Source organism: Protobothrops mucrosquamatus, unplaced genomic scaffold (assembly GCF_001527695.2).
Source record: "Protobothrops mucrosquamatus isolate PMUCROS unplaced genomic scaffold, P.Mucros_1.0 scaffold1195, whole genome shotgun sequence".
NCBI classification, from domain to species: domain Eukaryota; kingdom Metazoa; phylum Chordata; class Lepidosauria; order Squamata; family Viperidae; genus Protobothrops; species Protobothrops mucrosquamatus.
The window spans coordinates 224,807-236,509 of NW_015387407.1; the positions used below are offsets into that span (position 1 = coordinate 224,807).

General features: G+C 39.4%; 1 protein-coding gene across 1 annotated transcript; it reads left to right on the forward strand.

The window, feature by feature from the left end:
* Nucleotides 1–4,976: 4,976 nt before the first annotated feature.
* Nucleotides 4,977–9,783, forward strand: LOC107291830 (transcriptional repressor NF-X1). The gene is made up of 4 exons (XM_029285022.1): nt 4,977–5,029; nt 6,576–7,574; nt 9,044–9,205; nt 9,686–9,783. Exons 1-4 carry the CDS (start codon nt 5,002–5,004, stop codon nt 9,781–9,783), a joined length of 1,287 nt encoding a protein of 428 aa, XP_029140855.1. The 5' UTR covers nt 4,977–5,001.
* Nucleotides 9,784–11,703: the final 1,920 nt, after the last annotated feature.

Genomic DNA, 11,703 nt, shown 5'->3' on the forward strand with positions numbered 1-11,703 from the left:
TTGCTGAGAGAATATGGGGGTGGCATATTATATGCTTCTCAATTCCCTAGCAAATAATTCAAAATCATGACCAGATTTTTTTTTCAGCAGCTGTTTCTCCTAGAGCAGGGGTGTCAAACTGCCGGCCCACGGGCCGGATGCGTCATGCCAAAACCACACCCACCCCAGCTCCTGCAATGGGGAAAAAGTCACGATACGTCGCAACACGTCACATGACATGGCGAGTTTGACACTCCTGTCCTAGCGCAGTGTTTCTCAAAGTGTGATCTAAAGAACCCGGGGGGTACATCAACCCTCTTTCAGGGGTCTATGAAATAAAAAATATTTCCCAGTCTGTGTTGAAAAATAATACAGTATTAAAATTCTATCAAACAAGTATGAGAAGCAGTAGTGACAGCAAATGTGTCAGCTTTAATTTTCAATAAATATTGCTAAATACAGGTAGCTCTTGATTTACAACCATTTGTTTAGCAATCGTTTGATAACGGCACTGAAGATACTGATTTATGATCAGTTCTTGCAACTATGACTGTTGCAGCAGCCCCAGGGTCACATGATCAAAATTTGGGCACTTGGCAACCGGCATGCATTTAGGATGGTTGCAGCATCATGGGGTCAGGTGATTGCCATTTGTGACTTTCCCAGCGGGCTTCCAACAAGCAAAGTCAATGGGGGAAACTGGATTCACTTGATGACCATGTGATTCACTTAACAACTGCAATGATTCACTGAGCAACCATGGCAACAAATGCGTGACTCACTAATAACCACCTTACTTAAAAATTCTGGTCCCAATTGTGGTCGTAAGTTGAGGACTCCCTGTATAACACAAAGAAAAGCTGTTTCGGGTTCCTCCATATTTTTTTTAAATGGGAAGAGTATTGTACATGATGAACAGAGGTTAAGAAGATTTCATAGTAAAAAAATAATTTCCACTATTGTGTCCTTCCTAAAATGGGAAAAAGATAAGATGGTCAAAAACATTAGGGTAGAAATAATTTTAAAATAATTACCATCATTTTGTTTTCAAGAAAGATTATTCCAACCACAGTTCTGATTCAGACTTTCAGAAACAGTGACATCTGTGACAGCAATATTAATAAAGCATAAACCTGCTCTTTCTGTAGGAATGCAGATCTCCCCGTAATGGCTTCATCTAGCTGGTGAAACCCCATTTTCATATTATTGTTATTAACAGAAGACAGATTTGCTTAACTATCCTAAACTATCATATCTTGATTTGAATTTCTGCATATTCCTACTTCTTTTTGTCTATGTGGGTGTGTTGAAAATATATTGACACCCTGATAACAATCATTAAAGAAGAAAATATGTGAGGAAAACTGTTAATGCCATCTTTGCTGCAATCTGCTTCTAATTCTGGAAACAGAATGTGGAAATTGTTTTGGCTGAATGCATCCTCAGTTCTCCTGATATATTGTCATTAAAACACAGACCTCACTATTTGGGAGGCCAGAGATTTTTCACTATAAACAAATTGGTTGATTTGACTCAATGTAGAACACTGGGTAAATTAAGGCCATTTCTTTAATTAAGGCTGTACTTTAATTGAGTCTCTCCTTTTTAATATTTGCATGAAACATCTGGGACCAAGAGCTAATTCATCAGGACAGGACAGATCAGGAGAGTGATGATACCCAATTGTATATTTTACTGCAGGCTGGGTAGAATGTTGTCAATGGCTTAATCTAATGTCTGAAAGTTGATAGGGTTGGGATGGATGAAACAGGTTAAAGCTTGTATTTTAACAAAGAAATATATTTAAGTATGGAATCATCCGAAGGATTGTCTTTCAGATTTACAGCATTATCCTCTAATTTCAACCACTGGATACATATAATATTTAAATGGCATGTAACTTCCTAGGATGTGCCCATTTGACAATGCTCTCAGCTGGAAATTATCAAAAATATGGAAAACCCAAACCTGTCTTTCCTTGTTAAATATTCTAAATTTGTATAAATAATTCAGATTCAGTTCATTTTCAGATTCAAACATGTATAAGACAAGTCTTCACATAATCTTGAATTAAGAAAATGAGAACCAAATGTTCTTGATGTTTTAATATACTTAACACTACTGCATTCATCAGGTGGCTACCCTTAGTTCCAATAGGGCTTATGTCTTGCAAATTACTTCATGGATATACAGTAACAAGATTTTTGCATAATGGGGTAGGCTTTACTGATGAAATTTATGGGTCTCATATAAATAAGGGAACAGCCGTTCCAGAAAATAAACTTTGTACAAAATTCTGACAGGATTTAAGATAGATAACTTGATATATAGTTATTAGGTAGTCAGATTTGATTATGTATTAATTTCTATCAAACTTAGGATATATACCACTGAAGAACCATAGCGGCGCAGAGATTAAAATGCAGTATTGCAGGCTAATTCTGCTGACTGCCAGTAGTTCGATTCTCACCAGCTCAAGGTTGATCTCAGCCTTCCATCCTTCCGAGGTCGGTAAAATGAGGACCCCGATTGTTGGGGGCAATATGCTGACTCTGTGAACTGCTTAGAGAGGGCAGTAAAGAACTGTGAAGCAGTATCTAAGTAAGTGCTGTTGCTATTGGATTTAGAATTTAAAGGATGATCCAAGATATTGTGTTTGCTATCTAGAATTGGTTATCCTCCAACTCCAGATACATAAGTAGATTAGTAGTGTGGATTTTGCTTGAAAAAGAATAGGATAGTGTCTTCTATTGCAGGGCTTTTCAACCGGTGATATGCGTACCACTTGTGGTACATTAATGAGTGGCAGGTGGTACGCAGCCCTGCCTAGCCAAGTGTAGTGGGGGAGGGAAAGAGCCAGCACAGGCAAGGAGTTACAGTGAGAGAGTCCTCTGGAGCTGCAAAGGCCCCAGACTCACTTCTGGCTCACCCAGGAGAGGTTATAAAAGGAGGCAGTTTGGGCAGGAGAGGGAGAGAGAGAAAAAGCAGCAGCCTTGGGAGGAAGTGGAGTCAGCTGCACCGAAGGAGAAGAAGGAGGAGGAGGAGGGAGGAGAGGGGATCAAGCAGGCTGGCCATGAGCCGGATCTACAACTGCTGTGGCAACCACCTGTGCTGGCAGCAGCAAACAGGCAAGAAATGCAGCAGGGGAGGGGTCGCCCTCCAAGAGGAATGAAAAAAGGCAGCAATGGCTGGAGGTGAGGCACAAGGGGATGGAGAGTGGATGGATTTTTATGTGCTTTTGTGTCTTTGAAGTTCTGAGATTTGTGCAATGTGGGCTTTGTTTTCTTAAGGAGTGTTTGGCAATTTCTATTTGGCTGATGTCTCCTGTTAACTTCTATTGCTCTGCTGTTGTTAGCTTTAAGTTTTGCTGCAAGGGATTTTGAAGTATTTTCCTCCTGAATGGATTTTGCCTGTAGCATTCCTTTATTTATGAATGGAGCCATTTGGGGAGGCTGCCTTAGCCTGCAGCCAGCACTTACATTTTTTTTTCTTCCTTAAGTGCCAGCCAAGCTCCTTACTTTCCTTTCTAGCCAGTAGCTAATTCTTAAAGGGGAATGTGCCTTTTTAAGCTAGTTCACTCAGCAGCTTGTCTTTTCTGTCTCTGGAGGCCTTTCCTTGTTTGATCAATATATGGAAGAGGGAAAATATGGGGGGGGGTTTCAATTTTTCCTTCAGAAGATGAGAATGAGAAAAAGGGAGGCAAGGGAGGGAGGAAAGGAAGTCCCGCCTTAGCACTTGGCCACCAGCAGCTCTGCCATTGACTTTGCTTGTCAAAAGGTTGCAGAAGGGGATCACATGACCCAGGAACACTGTGACCATTATAAATATGAATCAGTTGCCAAGCATCCAAATATAAATCACATGACCCTGGGCATGCTGCAATGGTCATAAGTGTGAAAAATGGTCATAAGTCATTTCAGTGCAATTGCAACTTTGAACAGGGTTTTTTTTGGGGGGGGGGGGGTCATCAAGTTTTTGACACCTTGCTAGGTGGTACTCGAATATTGCCATATCCTAAAAGTGGTACAATCAGTAAAACCGTTGAAAAGCCCTGTTCTATTGCACCTAATGACTATGGAGATTCTCGGTCATCCACCATTCAGTCAGAACTGGAGAAGCTTCTTGAATGAGAAGCGAAACGTCCACCTTCAAGGAAAACAAAGAAAGTCCAGTTGCCTTTAAAAAAAACAAAAAACCACCTTTGGGACACTGTACCTAAGGACAACATACAGTAAAATGCTGAAAGCAGAGGCAATTCTGCCTCCCAACATCTGACAACTGAACCTCGCTGACATTAAAATCAGGGCTATTATCTCGCAGTCTTAGAGCAGTGTTTCTCAACCTTGACCATTTTAAGGCATGTGGACTTCAACTCCCAGAATTCCACAGCCAGCTTTGCTGGCTGTGGAATTCTGGGAGTTGAAGTCCACATGCCTTAAAATGGTCAAGGTTGAGAAACACTGGTCTTAGAGGGAGCGTTCAGACCACCATACACGTCCGGGTGCTATCCCAATAGCCTGCTTCTCTGCTCAAAATGAAATCGCGGAGGCGGGGAAAGCCGCTTGGTTTAAGACACGTGTTCGCTGTCATTTTAAAAGAGAATCCCGGGGAGAAAAGCTCACACTGAACCTCTGTTTCGATTTCCCGAAGACAGGAAAGCTAGATTCAATACCGATCGAAGTGAGCACGGCATTCCAATTTCCCCCTGCTGCTGGGAGCTTCCTCGTTTCTGGCAGGCTAAGCCCTCGTCGGCCTATTTTGGCAACCCCCCGGCCGCCTAAAGTTTCAGAGGCGGCCCTACACCTTTCCTGCTCTACCAGGTGGGACCCCCCCCAGCAAAAGAGCGCCGAGCCGAGCCGAGCCGAGCGGAGGGTGGCGTGAGGCGAAGAGGGGCGGGCTGAGCACGGCGCCTGCGCGTCGCAGAGGGACGGGTAAGGAGCGCTTCGGAGTAGCTTCGCGGAAGGGCGGGAGCTCGGCTGGTTGAGGTGGCGGGTCGGTTGGGCGCGTGGTGGGGCGCGAGGCATGGCGGAGGCGGCCCTGCCAAACTCAGGTAAGACCTCCGGGGACTTGGAAGCAGAGAAAGGGGAGGGGGGGTTACCCCGTGGCGACCCCGACTGGGGGTAGCTAACCCACGAGTGGAAGAAGCCTGAGCCCGACCCGACCCGACCGCGGGAGGCCGGGCTTTCCGTCCCGTTCCCGGAAAGGAGGCGGGGGGGGGGAGGAAAGCCGGAGACTTTGGTTCTTCGGGCACCATCTCTACCAACGGCGCCCCCGTCTATATTCTGCTCTTTGTCCCTTCTCGGCAAAGCTGAGGTCCCCCGAGGCCTGGAGGAGAAGGGGAATGCGAATGTCTCGCGGGCAGCGACCTCCGTGAGGGCAAGTTCTTGCCTTCCTTGACTGCAGAGGGACTTAAGAGAGAGGCGGTGGGCGCAAGAACGGCTTCTCTATTTATTGTGGGTCCTTCTCATGTTCACCTGTCTGGATAAGGTGTTCGTGCTCTCCTCCCTCTCCCTGTGTGTGTGTGTGTGTGTGTGTGTATACATACATAATACATACATACATACATACATACATACATACATACATACATACATACATATATTAACATATCACCAAGGCAATTAAATGGCATATATTTCCAGGTGACAGACACTGGGAATGTGTCGTGCAAAGCATGGAGGGGGGGGGGAAATGAATATTCATTCCAGCCGTGCTCTGCTGCTGCTGCAGTGCATCTTGCATCAACAGATGTGACGCTCATATATAAAAGGGGCATCCTGCCTATCCAGTCCAGATCACGGCCAATGGGACAGAACATACCAAGACGGGAAATGCTTTTGAAAACTTCAACACATCCATTCAAAGGTCACCCTAAGGAATTAGGCTTCTTTCCGATTGCGTTGCGTTATTGAGATGCCGTTTTGTTTTTGTCCGTGTGCACCAGAGATTGCAGTTTTTGAAAGATGAAGACAGTAGCTGTTAAACGTTATTTCTGAACAGCAGTGGCTTAGCTCTGCCAATCTATTTTCCTCATTTTCTGGAGTCAACCACTCTGATAGTTTGAACTGAAATTTATAATTATTTCAGATTTCTTGTCTTTAAAAATAGTACCCTGCGTTTAATAAATGCTTTCTTTTAAAATGTAGCTTTGTGCATTAGTATTTTCAGAGTAGTTGCCAGGTAGGAATTGCTAATTGTGATTTTAAAAAATAATTGCCTCCCTAAAATAGCAGCAAGATGTTTATGGAGAGTTTAACACTGTACTACAGCTTAAAAAACAAGTTATATAGGAGATTTAAAGATGATTTGTTTACAAAATGTAACCACTTTATAACACATTATTTATGAATATGATTATTATAATGCTTTTTAAAACACCGTTGTAATTGCTGCGTCTTACTGTTGTTTGAGAAAGTGGTAATATTGTGGTCTAATGAAACAACTGTCTTTGATAATAAATGTATAATCTCAATTGGCTCACAAGAACCTTTTTCTAAAAGTGATGAATAGAGCCTGTTATTTGCCCCAGTTAATTCAAATGTCTTCCCTGAATAGTGATATCCTTGTTTCATAATATATGTTGTCCTTTTTCTTAGGTGTCTTAAATCCAGATGCAACTGATTTTGTTCCAAGAGAAAGACAAATTTTCAATCCAAGTTGGAGCAATCAATCCAGGCTGGAATTTGATTGTGATTCAAGCAGAAATTCTTTACCTTCTTCTGTTCAACCTAGGCATAGTAAATGTGAAGATTCAGTTACAGATCATAATACTTTCTACAGCCCAGAAAGCCAGCATGGATGTCAGCCAGATTCTTCACGATCTCACAGTATTGGTAAAACTAAAAGCAGTAACATACATAGTCAGCGGTGGCAAAGATCAAGGAATGATCGAACACATGGGAAAAATCAAACGAAGCAAATACCTGCAGGGAGCACAGAGGATTCTACATGTTTAGGCACTAGATTAATTGTAGGGCGTAGGATGAATCATAGAGAATACAGCGATTTCTCTTCAGACAGTGAAAAAGAAACTGCTACTGCAAATAACAGAGGAGCAAAGCCGAAGAAGACATATTTGATGCATTCACGTGGAAGAGGATTGAAAGAAAAAGAGAAACATTCATCTGAGAGGGAAAAAAGAATATCAACTAAATGGAAAGAAAAGGCTTTTGAAAATATTCCAGCAGTAGATCCGACCCAGTCAGATTCATCTGAAACATCTCTTGGAAAAACAGTATCTGATGGCTTTTCTGACAATAGCATTGCAAGAAGAAAATACCCTTTTGCAAACAGGCATTTTAGAGAATCTGCATGGAATAAAGAAACTGGCAAAAAGCAAGATACATCCAGAAGTAAAAATGCAAAACACGTTAAGAATGCATCTCTTCCACATCCTCCCAGAGAACGCACCAGTGAGAAGAGGAAAGAATCTGTATTGCATGAAAGAGGTCCAAACTTAGTGAGTGCGGCAGAGACACAGTCGTTCTGTGAAGCAGCTACACGTGATGGGAGGAAACCACTTCTTCAAGAAGGATATAAAAACAGACGCTGGAAAAAGCAAATTGATGCACCAAAGAGCAAAGAAACTCATACAGGTAAATTTAGAAATGCTTAATGCAGCAGACTTATTACTATAGCCAAGTCATATAGTAGAAAGATGCTTTAGTAAAAAGCTTATGATGTATAATTTGTGATTGTAGTGTTGCAATATGAAGCCATTGATAAAGAAGCAAAAACTTGGTTCTTGTACTAATATGTGGCAATAGAAATTGCCATCTCTTAATAAGCATGGTTTTATTTTTCTCTTTCCACCCATTTCCCATGCCCCTAATTTTACATAGCATTTAGAAATGCTTGTTATAGCAGTTAGCGATACAATATATACAAAAGAGGGGAAAGATCACTTTCACAGCTCTTCTTCCTATTGAATAATGTTGCTGGTTACTTTTTGATTCAGTTCAGGTTTTGAACTGAGTGTGATAGTTTATTTGCTTTCCAAATAGAGCACTAATAGCTTTAAAAATGTGCCCTTGAGAACTATGTAGTTGTTTGAGGTTTATCAGGAGCTCTTCATAATGTCTAAAGAAGTCTCAAACTTGTAAAGATCTTTGGGTGCAATGGTGCAAGATAGTTTTTGTTCATGTAAGGTTATTGGTGAATCCTAAGAGAGTTAATCTTTGCCTTTGGAATATGTGGAACATGTCCCAAATTTTCTTTAGCTCACAAGCATGTACATTTCCACAGCAGCTGAGGCAATGACATAGTTCACACATTGTACCAAGATATGATTTCGTTAATCATGTTTTGCCTAAACTATATTTTGTGGGATTCATGCCTGCTGTTAAATCAGAAAATATAATTTACAAACTACAATATGTGCATTCCGATTTTTAGACCATGGTATAGCTTATGAAATTGCTGTCTCAGTGTTCTCTCACAGTTGAACATTTTGAAAACAATGTATTTGAGACTGTTATTATTTATAACAATTTCTTGAAATGCAGTATTACTGGGAAGGCACTGAACTAATATTGTAATGTCAGCATCTGCATGATGTTTTTAATCTTTCTTGTACTGCTGAACAGCCTGATGTTCTCTCACTGTCTGATGTTTAATGACTATTATACTCTTGCTGCATAAGTTGACTGGTGCTTGCAGAAAATCAGATTGCCTACTTCAGTAATGAAAAAAGTGAATATTTAGATAATGGTAGTGTTAGTGCCAGGTTTGAAAGAATGAGTATCTGGGAATAGCACAGTACATGATGCTTTTTAATCAATTGATGTTTGAAGGGGACTATTTAGCTACAACAGGGACAGATGTTCTATCCGGAAAGGTATCTTTGACATAATGAAAGGGTTACTGGCTTTATATACTAGTTCAGACCAAATAGTCTCCCTTACAACACTGTGCTTGAGTAAACCTTGACACTAAATTTGCTACAAATATGCTACTTTAATGTGGTTATACTTCTGATTTACTGCATTTTAATAAATATACTAAATAAATATTTGTGTACTAGTATTTAGTATGTTTAATATTTCTAAACTAAAATCTCTCCTAGGGTCTCTGATAGAGCAGCTTACCTCAGAAAAATATGAATGTATGGTATGTTGTGAAGTGATCCGTGTGGTAGCCCCAGTTTGGAGTTGCCGGAATTGCTATCATGTTTTCCACTTAAGCTGCATTAAGAAGTGGGCAAGATCTCCAGCAGCACAGACAGAAGGTTAGTATGTCCTCCTGTTAAATGTATTGAGAAATTCATTACATCAAGCATTCTGATTTTCTCATATAGTATTAAGCCAGATTATTAGAAGAATGTATCAAGTAATTTCATGTATAACAAAATGGTTCAGTACATAAGTCTTTGTTATTCAGTGTGTTGCTACTCTTTTAAAACATGAGAGCCAGTTTGGTCTAGTGGTTAAGGCACTAACTAGGCTGTGAATTCTAGTCCTGCCTTAAGCATGAGCCAGCTGTGTGACTTCAGTCCAGTCATTGTCTCTCAGTACAACCCACCTCACACCTTGTTGTTATGGGGAAAATAGGAGGAGGAGGGAATATTAGGTATGTTCACTACCTGAAGTTATTTAAAACAATAATACTAATACTAAAAAAAACTTAATAAAAATAAATAACAGGTGATCAACTATGCCTTGAAATAAATTGGGAAAATTAAATTGGGTGGTGTTTGCTTGTTTTCTAGATGGTAACTGTGGCTGGCGGTGCCCTGCGTGTCAAAATGTTTCATCACAGGTTCCTAGTATTTATACCTGTTTTTGTGGTGAGTGTTTTTCTAATTAGTTTTTTAATATCTAGTCATGGGTCTTAAGTGCCTGCTCTGTTTAGATATATAGACTTGATTTCTAAGAAAATAATGGAAGGAAAATATCCATCCCTTTTCTCTCTTACAGCTCCTTGGAATTTCTTCAGGGTCTTCTCGAACAATTTGAAATTATTGAAACTCCATAGGGAGTAGGTTATTAATAGAGAATTTGCAGTATTTGCATCTGGAACAAGTAAAGTTGCTTCAGATTTGGCTTAACTAGGGTAACTTTACCTATCAGGAACTCTTTAAAGGAGACATGTCTTCTTCTGGGCTTGCATGGTGATTGTGCAGGCTCAGGTTTGTTTTCCAGAGCTATTGTTTATGCTCTGCAAAAGGCATTGTTATTTAAGAAGTCGGCTCGCAATGGGGTTACTCAATCTTAAAATATGATCCCTGACCTTCCTCCCTTTACTTTTCTTGGCTGACTTTAAGATTTGCACCAAAATAACTATTTTTAAATTTCATATATTTAAATTACCTATATTTACTGTCAGATTGTTTTGTGTGATCATTTGTTCTGTGTGTCACCTCTTAAGACAAATTAATATACATTTTTATAGTGAATTGTACTTTTAGAATTTTAGAGATAAAGCTTGGATATTATAGGTTACATTTATAAGAAATCTTTTTCATGTTTTTATAAGCTGCTTACTATTCTGGTATCTTTTACTATAAAGTTATCTATATATAAATTTAATGTTTTTCCTCCAATTGGTTTCTACTAACAAAAATGAAAAGATTGCCTTTGGAATAGTAAAATAAAGTGGTGATATAAAAATCTGGAAAGCATTGTGTATGCCTCTCTTTCCCTGTGGGCATACAGACATATATATAGGTAATCCTCAACTTATAACTGTTCATTTAACAACTGAAGTTGCAATGTCCTCAACTAAAACAGTTTGTTTAATGACCATTTGAAGTTACAATGAGACTGAAAAAGGGACATGACCATTTTTCACACAACCGTTGCAGCATCTCCATGGTCATGTGATCAAAATTCAGATGCTTGGCAACTGACTCATATTTATGACGGTTGCAGTGTCCCAGGATCATGTGATCACCTTTTGCAATCTTCTGATAAGCCAAGTCAATGGGGAAGCCAGATTCACTTAACAACCGTGTTACTAACTTAACAACTGCAGTGATTCATTTAAATGTGGTAAGAAAGGTCATAAAATGGGGCAAAACTCACTTAGCAAAAGAAATTTTGGGTTCAATTATGGTCATAAGTCAAGGACTATCTGTAGTTTTCATTTACCAATATTGGTAACAGTCTTTATAAACTACACCTGTCTTACATAACAGAGACACTGTCATGTTTTTCTTTGCTATATAGCTTATCACCGTGGAAACATTCAGTTCCATGTTTTAAAGTATATGCTGAATAAAATTAGATGTATTTAAGATGCATAGTAAAGTACTAATAGTTATGAATGTAACTGTTTTAGTTCTTTAAAGACTGATATGTATATTTTTAAAGCTCTGTGATGGAAAAAAAAGGATACATACTATAGGTTAAACTTGTTAGAATGACAGAAAGCTGAATTTATTTAATTTATCATATTTATATGGCCACCCATTTCACAAAATGTGAAGTGGTGACATACAATAAAAAAATGTAGCTACAATTTTTTCTGTTTCTCATTATTGAATGGGAATTTATATAAAGTAAACACTGAATGGTAGAAATAAAAAAGGCAATAATAAAAGGTATTTCTAGGAACTTGACTGTGTTTACCATCATCATGCAAGTTCAGTTGAATCTATTGTGTTAAAGACTTAAGTATTTTCATATAGTACACTAAATATGCCTTACAGTTCACATTATAGCTTACTGTATTGCATGAAGCCAGTTCTGTATATATATAGTGATTTGGATTTTGTGGAAAGCATAA